General features: G+C 44.8%; 2 protein-coding genes across 2 annotated transcripts in view; one reads left to right on the forward strand and one right to left on the reverse strand.

Moving 5' to 3' along the window:
* Nucleotides 1–11,707, reverse strand: LOC146618381 (zinc finger FYVE domain-containing protein 1). Its single transcript, XM_085370000.1, has 12 exons — nt 11,525–11,707; nt 10,525–10,806; nt 10,078–10,300; nt 9,765–9,982; nt 9,515–9,621; nt 7,558–7,666; nt 7,380–7,477; nt 7,149–7,266; nt 6,180–6,350; nt 5,836–6,028; nt 3,759–3,857; nt 1–2,092 (listed from the first exon to the last, which is right to left on the reverse strand). The coding sequence occupies exons 1-12, from the start codon at nt 11,642–11,644 to the stop codon at nt 1,860–1,862; spliced, it is 1,971 nt and encodes a 656-aa protein (XP_085226126.1). The 5' UTR covers nt 11,645–11,707; the 3' UTR covers nt 1–1,859.
* A 1,440-nt stretch (nt 11,708–13,147) lies between these two features.
* dpf1 (double PHD fingers 1) overlaps nt 13,148–24,042 on the forward strand; it is a 51,263-nt gene continuing 40,368 nt past the window's right edge. Inside the window, exon 1 of the mRNA XM_085370259.1 lies at nt 13,148–13,353. Within this exon, the coding sequence (XP_085226385.1) occupies nt 13,148–13,353 (206 nt within the window). The remainder of the gene's footprint in view (nt 13,354–24,042) is intronic.

Genomic DNA, 24,042 nt, shown 5'->3' on the forward strand with positions numbered 1-24,042 from the left:
CCTCACAACTTGTGCGCTCGCGCTCATTCAGAACAAAGTCAGCCGTCAAGCTACTCCCGCTCACATATTTATAGACACAAATCTCTCCTTTGTTTTATTTATTTATTTGGATGAGCCTCATCAAAAACTGAGATTGTCAGTAGCTAGATTTAACAGAAAATTTGATAAGTGGTTATTTTGAAAACTGGGATAAAGCACTAAAGAGTCCAGTATGATACACAGAAAACGTCTCTCTCTCTCTCTCGAGAGAGAGAGAAAATGTCGTTTTTCTTCCATCAGTGTTTATATCATTTGCATGTCATTCACCATGAGAGCAACTCTATCAGGTGTGTTCTTTGTTTTAAAGCCCTTCAAAGACACCAACTCCCATCAATTCATCGGAAACAGCAGCAGTCTTGGTATTTCAGACCAAGAAATGAGTCTAAATGCACCGAGTTACAACTACGGACATGCACACAAGACAGCTGGTGATGTCTGCTGCTCAGTGAGCCACTCCCCTCATTAGAGAATTCCCTGACCAGAAATAACCTGCACATAACGTCATTTAATCGTAGTTTCTTTTAAGAAAATTTAAACCAGAAAGGAGATCTTACTCTCCGAGCCTGTGCTGGAGGGGTGAGCTCAGCTCTCTCTCACACAAACAAACACACACACTGCTCTTAGTGACACTGCCAGATAGAACCTAATGCTTTAAAGTACCTATGTTGACAACTCCTGTTGCACAAAAAAGAAATTAAAAAAATCATGTGTTGCTCTTCCAGTCATTATTGTTGGCATTTTTGATTGAAGCCTTTGAGATGACTATGACTGAGCGACAGAACGCCGTCACTCTGATAGATTGATGAGAGCAGCGATGTCTGAAAAGGGCTTGAGAGAGCTACCTGGAAACATCAGTGCTTCACTTCTTATAAAACCCCAGAAAGGCAAATCTACATTAGTACACAGGTACTTCTATATAATGGAATGTCTAACATGACAACAGCTACATATTTTATACTGCAGATACAACTTCACGAGAGGATGGAGGCTATAATCGTGGCTCTATAATTAGGCACAAATGAGCTCAGAATTTGAACGTACAGAGAAATCTCCAAAAGCAAACCCAAGAGGTTAAATAAGTGGGTGTTAAGATTCCCATGAAGGCACACACTGCTGCAGTTTGTGTTTCTCCAATTTGCATTGCATTCTGCCCTGAGTACTGTAGGAGCATCCCCCCCCCACTATCATGATTATACATACTCCTTAACCAGGACTTGTCACCGTGTAAGTAGTTGCAGTGAGTGGCTACGTTTTAAAAGACCATTCAAACTTTTAAAATCTCCCACTATTCCCAGTACGTCCCTTTTACTCGTCCTCCTGTCATATTTAACTAAGAGCATATTCAAACTGAGAACCATGGTGCTGGCCTGTGCAAAGAGAAATTAATGAGCATGGAAGACCACCCTCGAGTGCAGTTAAGAGTTCAAGCTCTGCTGTTATAATGATAACTGGTCGAGATGAAAGTCTTCATTCTTAAAAGCAGTCAGTTCAAAACACATGTCCAGCTTCCCATTTCTCCAGTTAAAGCATTTCGATTGGTCAGTAGATGCTGTCAATCATCTCACGGCTGACAGGAAATCAGTCGCTCAAGAAGGCAAAAGAGACCGAAAGCAAATCCCGGCTGAGCGGTGGAATCCAGATGGTCATCCTTCTACATATCTGAGCAGCTCCCGTTTCACATAAAACAAAGGCTGATTCCAGACCTGCCATTTAGTCCCCTTCCTGGTTTCCAAGGAGCAGCAGTGCCAAGATTCACAGTGTTTTGTAGCCCATCTGAGAAAAACTGAGAGCACTTTGAGAAGTTTGCCTGGTGGAAAAGGTCACAGGCTGTCTGTGCGGGCGTGACAGCTGTCACACACTCTGACCGGGTGGTCCCAACCTCGAGAGGGCACGGGCTTGTTGTGTGTGGAGCAGGGCCCGCAAACGCCCTGCCCACAGGCCCTGCAGTGGTGCTTCGACATGGCTGGAGTGAAAGGTTTGGAGCACTGGTTGCACTTGGTGATGTCCTGGTCTGGCACCCAGTAGTCTGGCCGAGCCACGTCCTTCACGAAACCTGAAGCGGACGGGCAAACAGAGAAGAGTGAGTTTAAGATTTTAAATCGGAGATTGGCTTTTTATTTTTTATTGTCTTAGAACATAAATGCATTGTTCATTGTGTGTGTGTTGGGAGGGGGAACTTTTCAAAGCTTTGACTACTTCAAAGTGGAAGTCTTCTTTTTGTCCAGTGTTAACAAAGTTACATTCACCACCTAAGATGGCAACATGTAATATGTACCCATCTAACAGCATCTCCATTACAGCCCATTCAAACCCCTTTCAGCTCCACTAAAGAAAACTCTATCGTTTCTCTCTGTGTTTCTTAGAGAAGAAGATTATTTTTCTTGTACAAGAAGCTTTCAGGTTTAGGTTTGTAGTCTTGATCAGTCACAGTTGAGGCTTGTATTCCAGTAAACAGCTTGCGTGGAGGGACAAAGAGGGACTGCGTTTTCTGAAACACAAACCTAAACCTGACATTTTTGCCTGTTAATTAGTTTTTTAAACTGATCTGGACTAGCAAACTATAACCACCAGCCTTACACCCAATACCAGTTATCCATTATTCACAAGGCTATTCGCTACACTAGAAGCACCAAACCCCGCTGCTGTCATCAGAGGACAGACGATATATCCAGCTATCATCTGAGAACCTATGTGGTCACCATTGCAGTGCTGGTCAGGTTGGTGATTCAGAATCATTTATTTTAATCCCTTTGCCCAACATCCTATATATTTGGTTTTTCCTTCCTGGAAACCGTTCATTGAGGCTGACTTCACGCTATGTCCTTCACTCTGCAGGAGCACTCAGCCACTCAAACATCAGTTTCCACAATAAACTCTTGTGCCAAGTCTGAGGCTTTTACTCATCTGTGTTTTAGAGCAAGGTCGAGCAAATCCCAAATTGTGCCAAAGCGTTCTATTATTACCTCCACCGATGAGGTCATGTGACAGGTTGGATTTGTCTGTCTGAAAGCAGCATGATATAAAAATATATGCATTTAATATTTACTACACGTAGAGTTTGACAGAACTTAGAAGTTATTATATTTTTGATCTGGATTCACGAATTTTTGAAAGGATCTTTATTTTTTTATTATTAAAGGAGTTGAGACAAAAACGGGACATTTCACATCATATCTTTACAAATACATATAAAATCAAAGTTTGAAAAAAGGTAGGCGCTGTTTCGATCTGCAGCTGTGTTTCTGCTTATGATCAGAAGCCTATTGAGACTTTGGTACCAGCTTTAACTTAAAATCACTGACTAACTGAATTTGTTGCCACTGTCACAGGTAAACTGGCTCTTGTTGCACTGATGTTGAAGCTTAGCAGTCTGGAATTTCATCACAGTTCATCAAACTAGTTTGACTTTAATTATACGTTAATTTAAACTGATACTGGTGGATAATATATAATTTTAGTGGTATTGCACAGACATGCACTCAGTTCTTGGTGGATGACAAACACCAGTATGCAAAATCACTCTGAAACCAACCATCCGATCATGTCCCAGATGTACCTACGCCTGTAGATTAGCCTATCCTAACACACTCATGGAGTGGTTGTGCTAAAACCAGGTATTAGAATTACCAACAAATATCTGAGTGGTGAGGAGACAATATAAAACAAGCTGCAGAGCACCAACAGACCATGTAATGGTAAAAGAAAAAAGCAGTGCTCACAGAGAGGGTAGTCCACAGCTGTGGTGACCATGTCCAGTGTCGACTGTGCCACCTCCGTCACCCTGCGAGCTATCAGACCACGAGGCTCCACCTTACAGACTAAACAAACAAGGTGTGTGTGAGAGACAAAGAAATCAAAACACAAAAGCAGTAATAACAACAAGTCAGGAGCCGCGACGACCAGCATCAAATGCATGAAAACACACAGTCTCACTGTTCGGTATGCACGCTGCAAATCCATGACACAGTATTTGCTCCCCTCGTGATACCGTGTTTTTTGTTTTTTTGTATATTTGTCACACTTAAATCTTTCAGACCAGACATTTATTATTAGACAAAGATAACCTGCTTAACCCTCTGGGTCTATATTTCACCTTTAAAAACTGTTTATCTTGCCTTGTTTGGTATCATTATTTTCAGCACAACCTCAAATAACTGGAATTTGAGTTATTTTTTCATTTTTATATACTATATTAGCACAATTGATCTAAATTTAGACAAAAAATTCTAAATCCGAGTAAAAAAAAGTTATATTTTTTACTGTAAAACCCACAAACATATTTAACGAATCATTTTCATAACTTGAAATGCAAATAGAAATTGTACATGTCTAAAAATTATGCACAAGTTTTGCAAACAACAAAGTTATCTGGTACTATTTAAAAATGCAGCCAAGGCCTCGGGCGTTTTTTATATAACCATTTAAATCTATTTACAGAACAATCAGGTGTGCTGCATCAAATAAGAAGGCACACTAATTATTTGTGTCAGTCCAAAAAAATAGTTTGTGTTCAGTATAAGACAGAGGAGAACACCACAGGCCTAAACCCTGCAGGTCTGACAGCAGGAGGTCCTGTTTTCCATGTGGGAACAGCGTTTACACTGGAATCTGCCTGTGGCCCATCGACACAATTCAAAAACTGGTATATAGTTTGAAGTCCGTACTTTCGACCCAGGTTTAAATGGAGACTCTGAGTCGCTGCATCTTGTAGCTGTGTCGTCTTGAATTGGTCATGTGATTTTGACGCGCCAGTGCGTCCGTCGACCCCAGAGGGTTAAATACAAAATGCAGTTTTTAACTCATGATTTCATCTAATAAGGGTTATACAAACCTAACTGGCCCTATGTAAAAAAGTAATTGCCCCATCTTTATAAATCATGAATTAACCACATATTTGTGTAGACTGACTTTGACTTTACTAGCTACACCCAGGCCTGATTACTGACAGACCTGTTTAATCAAGAAATCTCTTAAATAGAACCTGTCTGACAAAGTGAAGTAGCCTAAAAGATCTCAAAAAGCAGCACATCATGCCACAACCGAAAGAAACTCAAGAGCACACGAGAAACAAACTCACTGACATCTATCAGTCTGAAAAGGGTTACAAATCCACTTCTAAGGCTTCAGACTCCAGTGAACCATGGTGAGAGCCATTATCCACAAATGGAGAAAACTTGGAAGCGTGGTGAACCTTCCCAAATGTGGCCAGCCAGCCATATTACTCCAAGAGCGCATCAATGAGTCATGCAGGAGGTAACAAAAGACCCAGAACAACATCTAAAGTACTTCAGGTCAACTTGTCTCGCTTAAGGTCAGAGTTCACATTGAGTCTTATTGTGGAGTTCATGACTCAACATTAAGAAAGAGACTGGACAAAAATGGCAACAATGTGAGTGACAGTCACATAAATAAACCACCAATGCTGAATTAAAACAATTCTGCAGCGAAGAGTCGGACAAAAGTTCTTGATGCCAAGGGTGGCACAACCAGTTATCAGGTTTAGAGGCAATTACTTTTTCACAAGTGACCATGGAGATCTGGATAACTTTCGTCCTTCAATAACTAAAATAACAAATAAAAACTGCATTTTTAAAAATTTACTCAGGTTATCATCGTCTAATATTAAAATTAACAGCATTGTATACACAGGTGTGCGTGTCACATAACATTAAGTGTAAATGTGGGCTCACCTGTAATTGAGTGCTTAGCGACTACAATGACGAAAGACATTTGTCTAATGTAACTCTAGGTTTAGGCTCGTCCAGCAGTTTAACTGACAGCTTGTTTCTGTCTTACCCTGGCTGTTGGTGTCAGGAGGACCTCCCTGGCGGTAGCAGGCCTCACACACCCTGACAGGACTGTTGCCCCAGCCCCTCTCTGGCACCGGCATCCTGCGGCTGGAACAAGGATGGCAGAAACCCTCCCCACATGATCGACAGTGATGCTTCCTTTCAGCCTCCTTGAACTCCTTTTGACATCCATGACAGGCCTGAGGGGAAAGAGGGAGGGGGATACAGTGATGGCAGATATCACACCGACAGACACAAGTCAATGAAGACCAAAAATTTAACCACTTATAACTGCTATAGTTATTCTAGTGCCTTATGTTGTGTTTCTAAATGTTAGCCCTTCATACTCACAGTGATCTCTGTATTAGGTCTCCAGTATGGAGGTGCCACCTGGTCAGTAATCCAGGCAGTGACGGCTTTGGTGGGGCCAGTACCGTACTCTGACACTGACTGAATCACATAGTTCATCCCATCCAAGACCCTCTGGGCAGCATTTTGGTGGCTGGTTAGAAAAGCGTCAGACTGAAGAAAGACAAGAGTGTGATCTCAATTAAAAGCTTGATAAAGAGGATGATGGGCAAATTAAGTGCCCATTAGTGATTCCACCATCATTTCTACAGTCACAAGTGCAAATCAGCTGAAGTGAATCATCTTAACCCCCAGAATTTCTTGCAGTTTAGCATTTAATATCAGAATTACCGTATGAGGCCAATAACTGGGAACTCCCAGTTGCAGGGAGGAAGGCAATGATGGTGTTATAGCATGGCTCAACAGTCCAAGTGTTTCACTTAAATTTACATCTGACAAAACATGCGAGCATCCTGTTTTGTCTGTGTGCAGAGAAAGCTTAGCTGCAGGCTCTCTCTATAGCAGCAATGCCTGCAGCATGCAGGGATGAATCCAAACTGATGGCACAGGGTGTACTCCACCACACCTCAAACGTTTAGTTGCTACTTATTTAGATTAGCAGAACTAAAAGTAAATATATTAAATAACACCCCAACCCATAACGAGACAGCCTAAAGAAATGAATTTAACCATTACAGAATATTTTTTCTCTAGGGCAGTGACAAAATATGACAGTACCTTACTGAGTGTCAGGACAACAATCACTAAAACAATTTGCCTCTGCTTTAATTACAGGCAACAAAAATCCAAAACAGTATTTCAGTACTGCGTGCTTATTTTACAAAGACTAAAAATATGCAACATAAAACCAACAGGTGCTATTTTTTACACTCTCCACAAATTCTTTTGATGTTTTTTGTGAAATAAACATTATTAAATATAAACATGAGTTAAGCATGTTTTAGTACTCACATCCTCCCAGACGTGCTTGACCTCTGATCGCACCACACCACTCTCTGGGTCCTGGTTTCCCATCCAGTACTGTCTGCTGCGGTAGATTACCCCACAGCTAGCACACTCCAACACATATCTGAAAGAGGGACGAGAGGAACAAGGCAGCAGACAGTGGAAGTGAGATTATTGGCTGAAAGGCAAAGAGGAGTGTGAGCGTCCGCCTAAGTGTGTATATGTGAGTTTCCATACCCTGACCAGGCGTATTTGGCCAGTCCAAACCAGGGGTTATCAGACGAAGCTGATGTTTTGGGCACAACAATCACCTCTCTGCCAGCTTCATAGCACCTCTGGACATGCAACACAAAACAGATGTAAACAACAACAACATACAGGTTCACCAAAACTAGCAGTGAAATTCTGTTCTTACCTTACAGATGAGGACCTTGTTGTTGTACTGGTGTGCATACTGGCAGAGTCCATCTGCCATGTGGGGAACTCTGTCTCTCAGGTGGTTCATTCCATTTTTACAGCGAATGCTGGAGAGTCGACATGACAGATATTAGAGTTGGTGAAGGAGAGGGGGATTTGTAAGAAACCTATGGTTACAGTGCACTCATTCTGAACAAGTGTTATAATTTCTCACACACACGCTGCTCTCAGGTTTTAGGAAAGAACAAGGAAGAAGAGTAGCTAAGAAGCAAAGTAGGTTTCTCTTCACCAAAACCAAAACATGGAAAAAGAATTAGCACTTATGCATCCCACTGAGGAGATAGTTAACATCCACAAGAAAAGCAGAGGATTCCCATTTTTAAAGAATACTGTTCTCTACTGTGATTCAGTCACAGAGACAGTAAAAGGCTGTTGTTCTGAGATGGAAAACTAGAACTATTTGGATCAAACTAAATGAGAAAAAACTCAGGAAAGGTGTGGTTATAATAACAGTCCATCCAAGGTGATTAGGTAATCTGCAAACACCCAGCGCTGGAGATGAGTACAGTTTCCAGATCAACAATAATAATACACACTTCTCACACATTCCCAACTATGCAATCTAAATATTTCAGGTTTAGGTTGACCATCCATCCATCCATCCATCTTCATCCGCTTTATCCGGGGCCGGGTCGCGGGGGCAGCAGCCTAAGCAAAGAGGCCCAGACCTCCCTCTCCCCAGCCACCTCCTCCAGCTTATCCGGGGGAATACCAAGGCGTTCCCAGGCCAGCCGAGAGATATAATCTCTCCAGCGTGTCCTGGGTCTGCCCCGGGGCCTCCTCCCGGTGGGACATGCCTGGAACACCTCACCCAGGAGGCGCCCAGGGGGCATCCTTGTCAGATGCCCGAACCACCTCAGTTGGCTCCTTTCGATGTGGAGCAGCAGCTGCTCTACTCTGAGCCCCTCCCGGATGGCCGAACTTCTCACCCTATCTCTAAGGGAGAGGCCAGCCACCCTTCGGAGGAAGCTCATTTCTGCCGCTTGTATCCACGATCTCGTTCTTTCGGTCACTACCCACAGCTCGTGGCCATAGGTGAGGGTAGGGACGTAGATCGACCGGTAAATTGAGAGCTTCGCTTTTACACTCAGCTCCCTCTTCACCACGACGGACCGGTGCAACGTCCGCATTACTGCAGCTGCAGCCCCAATCCGTCTGTCGATCTCCGGCTCCCTTCTCCCATCACTCGCAAACAAGACCCCGAGATACTTGAACTCCTCCACTTGGGGCAGGAACTCATCCTCGACCCGGAGTGGGCACTCCACCCTTTTCCGGCTGAGAACCATGGCCTCAGATTTGGAGGTGCTGATCCTCATTCCCGCTGCTTCACACTCGGCTGCGAACCGTTCCAGTGCGAGCTGGAGGCCCTCACCCGATGAAGCCAACAGAACCACATCATCTGCAAAAATCAGAGATGAGATTCTGAGGCCACCAAAGCGAAAGCCCTCCGCCACTTGGCTGCGCCTAGAAATCCTGTCCATAAAAATTATGAACAGAACCGGAGACAAAGGGCAGCCCTGGCGGAGCCCATCACCCACCGGGAACGAGTCCGACTTATTGCCGGCAATGCGAACCAAGCTCTTGCAACGGTTGTATAGGGATCGAATGGCCCGTAGCAATGGGCCAGACACCCCATATTCCCGCAACACCTCCCACAGGACACCCCGAGGGACACGGTCGAATGCCTTCTCCAAGTCCACGAAACACATGTAGACTGGTTGGGCAAACTCCCATGCACCCTCAAGTATCCTGGAGAGGATAAAGAGCTGGTCCAGTGTTCCGCGACCAGGACGAAAACCGCATTGTTCCTCCTGTATCCGAGGTTCGACTAACCATACGTTCAAATTTTAAGGACCAGTTCTAGCTCTTGTGTGTAGACAGCGTTACTGACTTACTTGCAGCTGAGACAGAGAGCTGAGCAGGTGAAGTATTCATCTGGGAAGAAGGAGTACAGTGTCATCTTTTCATCTGATAGTTCTCCACAGAAACGCTCACTCAGAGCCTTGTTGAAACAAAAACAGAAGGGATTAGAAGACAGAGAACTAGATGGGAGCTGAAAAAAGGCTGAGGAGACACAAAGGAAGGATTAAAAAGAATCATATGCTTTTTCTTAAAAGGCCTCTAATATGGTGCTTCTTCACTTACTTCTAGTGCATGAAACACTATCCCAGGCTGGCGGGGGGACCGTGTATGAGTGTTCTTCACTTGCTGCTTGATGGCCTCTAGCAGCCCGCTATAGTCTGTGGGCGGTGTGATCGTCTGAGTGCCTACGTACTGCACTGAGCTGAAGGCCTCTGTCCCCAAACCCAGGTCATGAAAACGCTTCTGGAGGAGTGTGTCTGCATAGCCGGCCATCTTTGAGTCTACAACAGGAAGGAAAGACAATAACATTGAAATCTGTGACACAGGAAATTACAACCAAGGGAAATAATTATCCTAAAGTTCTGCTTGGAAGTACCTTGGCCCAGGAGTTGCGTGTGTGTTGTTTCCTGGAAGATGATGACTGCAGGCCCCAAAGAGGACAGGGGTACATCCAGACCACAGCGGGTGGACAGGGCCCTTAGCTCTGGGGTGAAATGCTTCAGGTATGCCCCTGAGGCACTACTCAGGAACTGGAACATGTCATTGTGAAGACGCTCTGCCCGTGTGCGATACAACACTATATCCGACACTGCCAGCACCTGAAATTGAAATAAAAATGTATCTGGAAATAAGATGACTTGCTTATATCATGAAAACATTGGAAATGAGAAATAAAGTGAGTTTCACTGTTCTGTTTACATGATTAGGATGTGACCATTACCTCAGCAGAACAAGCAAAGAAGACAATACTAGAAGTCAGCACACAAAATCACAGACTCCTCCAATTATTCCACCCAAACCAAGCAGCAACCGCTAAATTTACCTTCAGCAGCAGCCGCATTCTCTGGTTCTGATTGGCTGCGGCTCCCAAGAGGCCCTCTGTATCCAGCGCAATGAGGCTGAGAGTGGGGTTGTAAGCAGCCCAAACTCCCACAGTACAGGAGCTGGGGGACTTGGAGGTGTAGAAAACAGTCTCGCCATCAAACAGGACGTGGTTAAGCGTGTGGGACTTGCCATCACCGGTGTTTCCAAAGATGGAGAGGACCTTGACGCCCGCTACGTCGGCACAGCCAAGTCGCTCCACGAACTCTGCCTCATCCCGGACCTATAGGATAAGAGGAGAAAGAGCACCAAGAGACAGGCTGGTTACAGAGATGAGCTATTTTGTGGCACCGTGATACAATTGGGCAAATTACTTTTACTGATTCTTTATGAACGGTATTATTTATTTTAAACAAAGAAACCAAAAACAAAACAAAAAAAGAACTGCGGGGGATTAGTCACTTCAATCTTAACGCTGGTTGTTCATACAGATTACCTTAAGTACACAAGAAAACATTATCTCTTGTACTTTGTAACACTGTGAGGGTGCCTTCCATGTGGGTCAACTGTGCTGTATGACTCACCAGGGACTTTCCTAATAGCAACCCTGTCTGCTGTTGTGCTGCTCTTATTTACAACTTAAATTTAATGTTTTTTCACAGTATTATAAGCAAGACACCATCCACACGTTAAAGCCACGGGCTGCATACAGACAAAGGCTAAAAAGACAAGAGGCTAAACACGACGAACATCCAAACACGCTGTTTAACGTCGCATTAGCAAAGCGTCGTGAAGTAGCTAAAGCCTCAACAAACTTGCTTTATTAGCTTCAAGACAAAAAGATCGATTTAGCGCTGAAAGCAGATTTGGCTCATCCAACATTTTTTTTCTTTTCGTGACAAAAGATAGTTAAGGGCCTTCCGTAACAGGAGTCTTCCCCTTTCTAGCCTAGCGGCTAACTGTTAGCCGCCGTTAGCTCAGCTGATGTTAGCTAACTTTACCTGCAGGTTTTCTTGCTCGTCCACGAGCAGGAAGCTCCGGCCGCCGCCGTTGGGACGGTCCTCTGGCTTCAATGGACTGATCGACAAACTATCCATTTCTTTCATCAGTATATCGGACATCGTTGTTCACTTAATTGAAACGCATTTGTGGCAGCAGCACCAAAGAGCAAAGCGAAAGTTTAACATGACGCCTACCTGTCGATCAATCACAACAACAGCGCGTGGACTGTAGGAGGAGCCAGATGGGGCCACGCAGGGCAGCAACGTAAGACGCGCTTGTTTGACTTTGGTCTAAACATGAGCACCACCGTGTGGTCAGCCGCAATACAGCACCTCACATGCCATTCAACAAACTTCCTTCATCAGGGAATGAGAAAGCATAAAATAAAACCGAGTGGACCCATGTGACCGGTCTTTTGTGGCCCCTAATATATATTATTATTATATTTTTTTCTTATTTAGGATTAATGATGTGAACCAAACACAAATAACGTTCATCTAACATTTCTTGCTACGTTAATACAAAATAACACATTTATTATTCTTCACAACTAAAGAATAACGCACAAAATCAAAGTTTCCTTAACTGACAGAGAGTATTTTATCGGAGCGGTGCTTCCATGCTAGAGCTGCTTGCTAATGTTCATTAAATATTTGTTAGCACAGATCTATAAATATCACATGTCACTGGCTTCAGAGCGGCGCCACTGCTGCTAACATGACATGGAGAAAGAAATTCCAGCATTGCTGCTCTAACGGCTCTGAGTCCTTCCTTCCTTCCTCCCTCATCTCCTCCCTCCCTTCCTTCCAATGTCTAGGGAGTGGAAAATGCCAGCCCAGGCTTTGGCATAGTCGCTTTAACACCCTTGTCTCTAGCCTGAGTCAAATAAAATCGCCACCTGGGACAGATCCAGCAAAAGATGTAGTAAGGGCAAGAAAACGAGCGAGAGGGGGAAGGATGCAATAAAGGATGGCGTGGTTAAGGATTTAGAGAGGGTCCCGGCCTTTCTCCGGGCTCAACTATGAGAGACAAATGTCTGAAAGAATCAATTATAGGCCTACTCCCAACCCATCACCCCTGATTAATGAATAATTAAAGCTTCTCATTGCAGGGCTATCTAACATCCATGAGGCCATGAAGCCGCTAAGATTACGCAGAAACAACTTCTCTTGATTTTCAACAAATGACTATACAGACCTGTCCTCAGTTTCCTTAACAAAACAGGTAAACATCTTTGTATGCAGTTTGTGCTTTTTGCTACTCGAGTATCCAGTTATTCCCTTTACAGTGCATTTAATATGATATCTGACCCAAATTTGCACCCATATCCACAATCATACCTCTGTAAACAAACACAATTTAGTGTTTAGCTGCTATAAGAGCCAGAGTCATCATCATCACCCAGACAAGGGAACGATGCTTATAGGAGAGACTGACAGAAAGTCCTGCAACCCAACCTCAACATAACTGTGGTGGATTTTCTTCTTCTTCTTCTTTCTTTTCTATAAATTCGGATGGGGGGTATGGGGGGCATTGCCCTAACAAGTCCGAGGCGGGACCGTGGTCCACTTAAACCGCTACCCCCGCTGGAACTTGTAGTACTGTGCTCCTCGGCGCGTCTCATGTTGACATGCATAAAAACTACACTTCCCCAAAGCTGTCACAGAGCGCTCCCGCCTCCCATTGGCTGGCCGCTCCAGCCGCAGCCCCAGAGAATGAATGAAATTGAAATAGCTGCTACATTACATGTACAATACCGGGCTCTGCAGTGTTGCATTCTATCATACTATATCAAAATGGCCACAGCGGTACAGAACCCCCTCAAATCGTAAGTACAACACGTTTCCTGAGTGTTTGCGCTTTTTTCGGTCATTGTGCATGCTGTCACTGTCAATTTAAGCCCCTCAATTTCCCACATATTTCCCCAGCATGATTACCAACGCGTCTATATGCATGCAGTGCATACAGCGGAGAATGAGATAACGTCAGGAGAGGCGAATCAGCCCCGGAGAAAAGTTAGATTTAAAGCTGATGGAGGTTTCTGGGAGGTTTTTTCGGGCATGAGTGGTGGGGGGATTATTGCGCGCTCCGATGCAATTCATATAATCATTTCTCTGAGCCGACAGCAGCGTGTGTGCAGGGATATGGAGGAATGCTGGAGGTAGATTTGGGTGACCCGGTATGTCCCTTGCCAGTGTAGCCAGCCAAGATCACGGCCAAAGCCGGGCTGGAGTGGCAAGGCTGTCCGGGAGGAAGGGGGATGGTTTAGATGGCTTTACAGTACCTGTGTGTATATTTTGTTGAAGGGGGGCTGAGAGGAGGTAAACAAGTAGACTGAACGAAGTGCTCCGTTCCCGGGTTTTTAGGCTGCAGTGTTACCTTTACCGCCGGACCTCTTGGAAACGTATAGTGCGAGGTAAATAACGCTCCTCGAAGACTTGCTTTCATCTTCGGCGCTTAGAATAAAGCCTGGAATCCAACCCAAAGCCCGGCGCTTTACATTTAGTGCAGCTACATCACAGCGGACATTTATCTCCACTGACAGACGTTAAAGCGGCGGGTTTCCCCGTGAAGTTTCTTCCGCGATGATCCCCTTTGTGCAGTTTTTTTTTTTGGGTGGTGGGGGTGGTGGGAGTGGAATGTCTTTTTTTTGTTTTTTTGTTTTTTGTTCTGAGACTGGTTTCAGCGGAATGCAGACGCCTGCTGCCCGCCTCAGCTCCCGGCCAAAAAGGTGGCTGATGTGCGTCTGTCAGCGGGTACGCACGTTCAGCCAAAAAAACAAAAAACAATAGCTCGAGTACCTTGGAGTGTTTGAGCATACAAACGCTCCAGCTCAGGCAGTTTGAAACAAAGAAAAGTCACAAGACCTATGTGCCAAAGGAAGGAGGGAGGGGGGAGGCACATCGGATGCTGTGCAGGTTTTTACCTGAGCAGGGAGATGGGATATAGTGTCTGTCTGTCAGCTTCTCCGAGAGGCGACATTTCGCGCATTTCCATGAACGACTGCCCTGTACGTGCCTGCTGTGAAAAGCTCCTCACAGGAGAGAGGGAACTGGATTTGTAACGGTGCTGATTGGTCAGCAAGCCCTGATTGACTGTGATGGTATTTTGGGGGTGTTTTGGTTCAAAGTACTTGAACTACAACGCAACGCAGGGACCACAGATATAACGCAAACACGCAGGAGATGAATCATTTATTTTTGGTTTATATATGCTCTAAAGGGCAGGTATGTGGCAATGCCGATGACGGGACGAGAATGGATGGGTGGAAAAGGATGAAGGCTCCTCTTCTCTCCTCCACAGGATCCAAGCAAAGAAAAAGTGTGTCCAGATTGTTCCCAGAGGCCCTCAGTGGCACCATGTCAGGGGATTAAATTGACTCATTTGCATGGAGTACACACCAAGACACACAAACAGAGAACACAGGGTTTTGGTACAAGGAGGAGAATAGAATGAGGGGTGGGGGGAGTGTACAAAAGACAGCAAAGTAAGTGGTTAGAAAGAGTGACTAATGAACTACAGCCCAATTTTGAGTGGACTTACACTGATTTCTTTTTAAGTGCTTCAAGTTAGACCAGAACCTCCATATTGTTAGCCAGTATCAACCCTGCAGGGATGCTGGATTCCCTTAAAGCACGTGAGAAGAGGACAAAGCTGGATGTATTTATTTATTTATTACACAAGGCCACAGCAATCAAAGCGGCCTTTAATATCTCACCAACTGCATAAATGCCATCATTACGCAGTGTGGGTTTAACTGTGTTCCAGTTACCGCTCTGCAATGGGCTTTTAAACAAGCCCTTGTAATTAGCATGTCTACAAACAAACTTGCTATTAGAGGCTTACAAATTAGGGGCCCATCCAGTAAAATGGGCCAAACAACCAGCAAAATTGGGTTCAAAGTCAGCCCTAATAGGGTGGCTGAGCCCTGCGCGCCTGGAGACGATGCCTGTTGTGCCCATGAATGTCCCCAGACCTTGCTGGATCTCTGCGGCGAATTAGCTTTAATTCAGTGTATATAAATCTTTGGGAAGCTGCTGGTCCCCACTGTCCAGCTGAGTGTGAGCGGGACACTGTGACAGCCAGTCTACGTGAGTGGAGGTATGGTGGAGGGTTGATGTGCAACAGCAAATGAGGGGAGGAGAACACCGAGCTCCATTCAATCTGCTGGGCATTTCCCTACCAGCCCTTCTCCCTGTCTATCACTCTCTCTCTCTCTCTCTGCTGGATTAGACTCGTTTATAATCTCTCTTTCTCCCTCCCTTTTACTTCCTCTCTGTCCTCCCATCACCCTGCTGCCCTCTCTTCCACTATATGCCTCCCTCCTTCTTCGCCGCTTTCCCCATCCATCACTAGTTTTGCCATCTCTCGTTTTTATTCAGCCATCTCCTTTCTCTCTCTCCCTCTCTCTCTTTTTGTTGTCCATTTTCCTTCTTTTTGGCCTCAAACCATCTGAGCCCTCTCCCCTCCCACCACTCTTCTTTACATTGTGAATCAAGGCATGGCCACTCTTTTAATAAACTACATCGATGAGAAATTCCTACGCATTCTCTCAGATCCCTCGAAACTCCGTTATATAGCTTACAGCTAAGAGTTCCTTAAGATGTATCTACTGTATATTTGGGCCATCCACTGCCAAGAAAGGGCTTTTAGTATACTGTCACCACATTATATAATGTTTCATAAGAGTTATGGTGTTTACAAAAGACACCCTGAATATTTGGGCTTCTGGATGTCTGCTTATAAGTCATCTTTAAAATCCTCTGCAGATGAAAGTCTTTCGGGAGGAGAGCGCAATTAAATGAAATTTCAGACTTTGCAGCAATCACTTAAAGGCACAGGTGGCAGAACTGATCAAAATGACAGTGGATGGCGTGTGCATTTCCACGATATTACTTCCCCGTGCTGGTTAGAGAGGGAGATGTAGATAGTTGCGCGCTGTGGCACTGGCAGCAGTCGTGGTGGCAGGGCCCTATATGATATTATTTCTGCCCTGCCTGACTGAGCTAAATGAGTTCCGTGTAATAACCGGCTCTGTGTGCAAACAGCCCCGCGTGATGGCTGAAGCCACAGCCTGAGCATCCATTTCTAGATCTTTCCCTCTCCTTTCAATCTCTCCCTTTCATTCCCTCACTCGCTCATTTGTGTGGCATTGCACGTGTGTACGGAGGTAGACAGGAAGGCACACAAACACGCACACACTGTTGCACTCTCTCATTTCCTCTCTTACTCTCAGTTTTTTTCTTCACCCGTATGGGAGTAAGCCTGAGGTCTGATGTTTTTAAGGGTATTTCTTTTTCCGACTTATTCCTTTCATCATCCCCTTATTTAGACTTTCTATCTGTTTTACTTTTTTTATGAAGACAGGAGAGAGAGAAACACACACACAGAGTGTGTGAGAGAGAGAGCGAGAAAGAGAGAGACATAGATAAGTATTTTTAGCTCTATGACCTATTTCTCCAGTGCTACCTAACTGACTGTCAGTCAGCTGCACTGCTTTGGGACTTTGCGTGATTTCCAGCTAGGAAATTTGGAATTTGTAGTTCTGTTTGGTTGGAACTTGAAGTCCAAACTAAAGGCGTGGTAGGAAAGGAACAGAATATATTAAGCCTCTAGTCTCCTCAACATTATTTCTTCTCTCTTGTCAGTCCCCATTTATATTATTCCCAGTGTCTGTGCGCGTCCACTGGTTCCCTATCAGGAGTTGTTGAGGGAGGAGTCAACAAAAAACCCCAGTGCCTGCTTTCCTCTGCAGCACTTTAATAAGGATGCACAGTGGTGTGGGGAAGTGGGGGTCTGTAGGTTTGGTGGGGTGGGCTGGGGGCCACTAATAAACACACACACGTAGCCACACATGCAGACACACGTGCGCACCCAGATACAGAGGTAGGGAATCCATCGCCTTAATAAGAGGCCAAGTGCAGTGGTGATAAATCTCACCTGAAGGAGCTGTTCACAGGCAGATTGCCTTACCCTGATGTACTGCCCTCAATGCACACTGCAGCCAGTTATAGGCTATATACACCCACCCACGCGCGGGGATGTATGCGCACGCAAACACAAACAATCAGCGCGCATAAACAGGCACGCACGAGCGATAGCCGCACGCATATGTAGAGACAAACAAACGCAAGCGGCAATCGTGAACAGACACATGGACATGGTGGGCCTGTGATTCACAGATTTAGAGGGTTTCTCGGAGAACCACACCCAGCGGACAAGCAGGCAGACGCACAACTCTTCATTAAAATCGCATGCAGCAGGTAACACAAAGCGCTGACAGAAACGACACGATCTGTTGCACGGCCCTGCCTGTTTCTGCCTCCCTCCGTCAGATCTCTCGTCATGTTCAAATATGCAAACAGTCAGTTGCAGACACACACACAAACACTCGTGCACATACACACATGGCCATACCCAGTGCTGTGACAGCCATTCGAGGAAACTGACGCTTTCCAGCTGGTAGCGTGGCAGACGTCCGCTCCTGCACAGACACAGCCACACTCCTGTCTGTCCATCTGTCTGTCTGTCACTGTCAAACTGAATGTGCGGCCTCTTTGTCTTTTTCTGACTGGCGTGCACGCTCTCAGTCACACACACACACACACACACACACACACACACACACACACACACACACACACACACACACGTTTTCATTAACCTGCATACAGGAGTAGGACTGCATTAGTGCATGCACTCCAAATGTATGTGTCTCACTCTTCAACCCAATTTTTTTTTACTCTTGATCACATCTCTCTACAATACTTCATCAATATGCATGCAATATCTGCTAGTGTGTGTTCACGGGCAGCCATCCACACATATTTCAGTAGCCCAGCCTAGATATACTATATACACATACAAATATCTATATATTCCTACTACTGCAGCCTTGCAGTCTTCAGAAGAACAGAAAAATGTGTTGCTGTGAACAAGTGCACATGCACACACAGAAAGAAGAGAGAGAGAGAGAGAGAGAAAAAGACAAATCATTCGACTGAGAGAGAGAGAGAGAGAGAGAGAGGAGGAGAGTGGAAAAGAAATTGAATTGGGGATGGTGAGGGTGGAGGGGCATGAGGAGGAGGAGGAGGGGTGAATTGGTAAGGGTGATATTGCATAGTTTAATCTGTTGAGTTCAGCCATGGAGGGGCTGGGGTGGGGGAAGGGGAGGCACGGAACAGTGGTAGGCCGCCTGATATTAGTTCTCCTCTGCGAGCACACACACACACACACACACACACACACACACACACACACACACACACACACACACTGTGGGCTGGCATTTGTGTGTGTGTGTGTGTGGGTACAGATGGACAATGGTGGATAGGACAGGTGTGTGGACAGGTGTACAGGCTTGAGTATGTAGGCACAAGTGTTTCTACAGGCTCCAAACTCAACCGAGACGTGCACACAGCTACCAGCCACGCTGTCGGCAGCATTTGCTAACAAATCTTAAGTGCAGAACACAATCTGCCCTCAGTCCTCAAAAAGCCATTTACAAGTGAACTACTTCATTTCCTTACAGTTTAATTACCTAATTCCACCCAGTTGGAAACCACCACTGAAATGAAATCCTTTGTTGGAATGGACGTTTCTTGTAATTTCTGATTCCCTCATATTTTCCCCACCCAATAATATGACTTCACCTCTAGGGGGAGCCCTCTGTTTCCCTATCGGTTGGGGAACCAGCTAATTGGTGTGGTTAATTGCACCATAATAGAAAAATGCTGGCGGCAGTCTACGTGCGTTTAAGCGCCAGTGCAACCCTGGGCCGAGGCTCAGTGTGCGCTGAAGTGGACTTCTGCTGGATGGGACTTGAGGGATCACGGAGAGAGTCAGACAATGGCTTACCCAGGGTGGTCCTGGTGGGGTGGCTGTGCTTTTTTTAAGGATGCTTCTGTATCTACTGCCTGTCAGCTGCACCAGTCTGTTTATTTGTGTGCGTGCTCCCAGTGATACCAGTTACTTCAGTGTTTTCATGGAGGCCTCTCCCTCCCTGCTGTTTGCTTAGTGCAGGCTGAGGCAGACAGCTCAGTGTGGGCTTAGGATTCATACACACATATACACACACACATTCACAAACACACAGTCTGCATGCTCCAGGCACTCTCATTCTCTTTTCTTATCTAATCTCGAGCCTGTGTTTGTATGTGTGGCTAAAGGTTCATATTATTACTGCCTGTGCATGCAAGCATCTCCTCCGTCTGCATGCCTCCTCTTTGTTTTTGTGGCTAAATATTACCCATACAAATGCATATAGCGCCATTGGTGGTGTTACTTTAAGTATTTCTGTGTGCAGGCACCCTTGCACAGGTGTCCTTTCCAGTTTTTGTGCCCTTGCATAGTGCGGATCTGCTTGATTGTCATTTCTGTCATGTCTGCATGGACATTTTTGGTAGTCAGCTCCAGTTTGTTGGAGAGCTGGCTCCATGCCAGTTCATTACTAAAGCGGCTACTATTTCTCCCTGCTCTTGCGAGTCTGTTTGCATCCATTAGTGTAAAATATAGCTGAAATAAACCTGAAATAGAAATACATGTTGAAAAATATCACAGATGAAAACGATTGGAATTGTAAAATTAGTTTTCATGCTGATTGAGGCACATAACCCCTGTCTTCATGTGTCTGTGTGTGTGTGTGTGCGTTCACTGATGTGGAATCAGGTTTCGGCTTTTCTTAATCGGCTGTGTGGTTTGATGATAGGCAGTTTGGTTTCTCTGTGTGTTCCCCTGTGGTCTGTGTTTTCACCAACTGCTTGGCTGGTATAGGACCACAGTGGCCACAAGCCAGAGAGGTGCAGATGTTTCCCTGTCTGTGCTAAACATCTGTGTGGAGTAGGGGTGTCAAACATAGGGAGAGGGGCCCAGATCTGGCCTGCCAAAGGGTCACATTTGTCCCACTGCATGGCTTTGCAAAGTGTGAAATGTGCAGCCAAGTCATACCTGCCACTTGTCTGGTGTGGTGGGGCCAGCCTTACTGCACAGGAGCAAAAATTCAAAGGACAATGTTAAAAGTATTTCTAGAAGTTGCTTGAATGATAAAAACATAAAAATAATATTGTTGTTCAGTTACAGGAATTCTACATATGAAGACATGTAGTGACAGCAAACACAAGGAATGTGGAATACTATAGACGCAGAGTTGAAATTGCACTTAATTTTTATTTAAGATATCTTGGAACGTTTATGGTCTGTTTTTGTTCAGTTAAATCATGAAATGATAAAATAATTTAAGAACAAATAATACATTACTCTGGGACGAGATCGCAGATCCGAGCAGAGGAAATGAGCTTCCTCCGAGAGGTTTTGGGGCTCTCTGTTTCCCTCAGCAATGATCCTATCTCTGATTTCAGTGCTGAGTGGCTCAGAATTGAACTGCCGTGCCTCCGCATCGAAAAGAGCCACTTGTGGTATTTGACTTGCATGCCTCCTGGACAGCTCCTATTTGAGGTGTTTCTGGCATGTCCAGCAGGGACAGAGGCTTGGGCTATGTGTCTCGGCTGAGTAGAGCTGGAGGAGGTGGTCAGGGACAAGGCGGTGGACAGATGACACTAAAGAGGGGTAATGGTTTCACAATTTTTAGCTATGGCCCATTTAAATGTGGTTTGTCCAGAATATATGGCCACAAACTAAAAGGCGACACCCTGGTCTGCTTTCTTCCTTATTGACGTTTTAAAAAAACTAGTTCAGCATTTTGGGAAATGTCTCCTTCCCTCTTGATACCTTTACAATGGAGCCATGCTACTTGTTTTCAGTCTAAGATAAGCTGACAATCACCTGGCTACAACTTAATACAACAAACAGTTGCGTCTGTCATGAGCGGCTTTTAAAGCGGCGACTGTGTCGCACCTGCAGATCCACAAGGGAGCACAGGGTGTCCTCTGGTGAATTGAGAACAGCTTCTCTTTTTTTCTTTTTCAATTTCACTGCTATTCAGATTTAATATTCTTTTTAGCAAGCTGGCCAGCACAAAGGCAGACAGAATTTAAGGCAATATTTGGTGATCACACTTTTTCCTGCTGTTGCCACCCACTCAATGTGATTTCTGAATCAAATCTAAGAACCAGCGATTATTACTTTTCAAATCGATGTTGAATGTCGGACCAACGCTCGTTGCTATTTGCAGCTGAATTGGGGGTTTTACTCTCCAGAGAAATGTTTGTGAGAGCTCAAAAATTAAAAAAAAAAAGTGTCCGAAATAAGCTTTCCACACATCCCCTGCCCCCGCTCTGCTACTGTGGGGATCTGCTCTTTTTCTCCCAAACTTTCATTCCCCATCTCTTCCCGGATGTCACTTTCTTCTGCCTCTTGCTCTCTCCTCAGCCCATCTCACCCTGCGTCCTCTCTTTCTTCAAGTGGCGTCTCCCAGCTTTCTCTGCGGGTATCTTCCTCCTCGTACAGCTCTACTGCTGTACGAGCCTTCAAACTGGCAAACAGTCATGCGGCTCTCCTATCACAATATAATGAGATTGCAAGCGCCCAAATTGAAAGAAGCCATTTTCTACAGCTGTCAACTTATTATCGAGGAGGGACCGACTTATTCTGGCGCCTCTAAAGGCAGCAGAGGAGAGAGAGGGATGGAGGTGATGGAGAGATCGAAGGGAGCAGGTTTTGAAAAATGGAGGGGGAGGAATGTGGGGAGCTGTTTTACATTTAACATTTTTCTTTTTCCGCTCTCTCCCAGTCTCTCTGGTATTTCAGTTTGGTCACTAGCACAGCCTTGAAGTCCGGGTCTTTTATTCACCATGTTCTTGTTAATATTTTAAACAGCACCGTGTAAGGCTTTCTAGGCCTGTGAACGTATGCGCCCGTTTGAGCGCCTCTCATCAAGTGTGAGTGTTTATTCTCCGTCCTCATGACTATTTATACAAACAGCAGGTACTGGATATTTGTCTCTGAGGGAATGGATTTCTCTATTTTGGCCAAGCTTCTCCCGGCCCATTTAAAATTCAGGCATTTAGGTATTGCTTTTATCCGTAGCACCTCCTAATGAGTGAGTGGTGTCTGAGTGGCTCTGTGGATCTAACCTGTTATTTTCTGGACAGGCCTCTAGTGCAATTCGTTTTTTTCTTTTCCAGTTGTTTATTGTAAACTGCAGGGAGGAGCATGGGCACAGCTCTAAAAGAAAAAAAGTGAAATAAGGTGAGGAAAAGTTCTGCTGACGCACCTTTTACACGGCCGTGAAATACTTTGATGGTCAGATATGCATGGCCGCCTGAAGGGACAGAGCTGAAAGGAGCGTATTCTCCTCAGCAGAAGAGGAGCAGCAGCTCCTTTCCAAAGACATGCAAACAGACATGAGCGCAGCATTGATGCCCCAGTCGCATCCTTTAAATGTCATACGTTGGCCCGAATGGTTGCAGAGCTGGTTTAGGAGGTTTTGAAGATTCAGTACACAAGCTGTCAGTCATCACAAGCATCTGCTGGGTCCGATGGCAGTGCTGAGTTTGTTCTTATTTCCAAACAGGACAGCTGATTCTACTTGACATTGTCACAAGAGGGTTTTCCCTCGTCTTTCAGACCTAATTCTGCTTTCATTCTGTGTTGATTGGGGTAATATGCTCTGTTTGTGCGTCCATATTGAGCTGTAGCGTAGTGTGACGTTAATCCAGCTTTTTATTAATGAGCCAGGCTGGTGAGTTTTTTATTCCCGTGAGCTGGTTTACTTTTTGTCTGCCAGTTAGTAGGTTTGTTAAAATGATTTAACAGTAGGGCTGGGTGATATGGCCTAAAATTTATATCGCGATATAATTTGAAGCATGTGCGGTAATGATATATATCACGATATATTCTTTTCTTCTGTATAACGCATTTTCCACACTATAAGGCGCACTTAAAATCCTTTAATTTTCTCAAAAATCGAGAGTGTGCCTTATGTATGAATTCTGGTTGTGCTTACTGACCTTGAACCGATTTTGGCATGCAGAAATCTGTTAAAAAAGGTTTTAGTACAACTTTGGTAAGCTGCACTGCTTGATGGATTGTCAGAGCATTACGGCTGAGGGGCTTCGCAGAGTAATCTGAGTCCAAAACTCCGTCGGCGTCAGGTCCCAAAGTCAAACAACACTAAGAGTTAAAAACGGTCTAAATTCTTTCATCTTTAATTAAGTCATCAGCGTTGCTGCTTTATCGGGTGTAACAATTAAGTTTTACATCCATGAAAACAGGATTTATTAAATTTAACAGAGTTAGAAGTTAACAGGAAGTTAGCTCGCTAGTTTACACCTAAACATTTCATACCATGTTCTGACTGAGAGATTTTTGAAACTAATTAAAACGTACAGCTCTGCTACCACTTCCAACATAAATGAAGACAGAAAACTAAACAGCAGTGGCGTTTGCAGGGTCACTGAAGTTGGACTACCTGGTATATAATGATTTAGATTTTTAACCGGAAACTCTTTTATCTACACGTCTATCCATGCCACAACCTTCCATGCAGTTAAAGTTGTGGTATGCCTACGTGACCCTGGACCAAGATCAATTATGATGATCCAGGAACAACACCAACGCA

The sequence above is a fragment of the Diplotaxodon limnothrissa genome, linkage group LG14, assembly GCF_057381915.1.
Source record: "Diplotaxodon limnothrissa isolate DT_005_m linkage group LG14, D_limnothrissa_male_GT1.1, whole genome shotgun sequence".
Classification (NCBI taxonomy): Eukaryota; Metazoa; Chordata; class Actinopteri; order Cichliformes; family Cichlidae; genus Diplotaxodon; species Diplotaxodon limnothrissa.

What these genes read in the sequence shown, in the direction of transcription:
- LOC146618381 (XM_085370000.1), bottom strand. Translation starts at nt 11,644, where the DNA reads ATGTCCGATATACTGATGAAAGAAATGGATAGTTTGTCGATCAGTCCA. An exon ending in GCCAAATACGCCTGGTCAGG is followed by an intron (nt 7,267 to 7,379) that starts GTATGGAAACTC and finishes TCCCTCTTTCAG; the next exon opens with ATATGTGTTGGAGTGTGCTA. An exon ending in AGCTGTGGACTACCCTCTCT is followed by an intron (nt 2,093 to 3,758) that starts GTGAGCACTGCT and finishes CGTCCGCTTCAG; the next exon opens with GTTTCGTGAAGGACGTGGCT.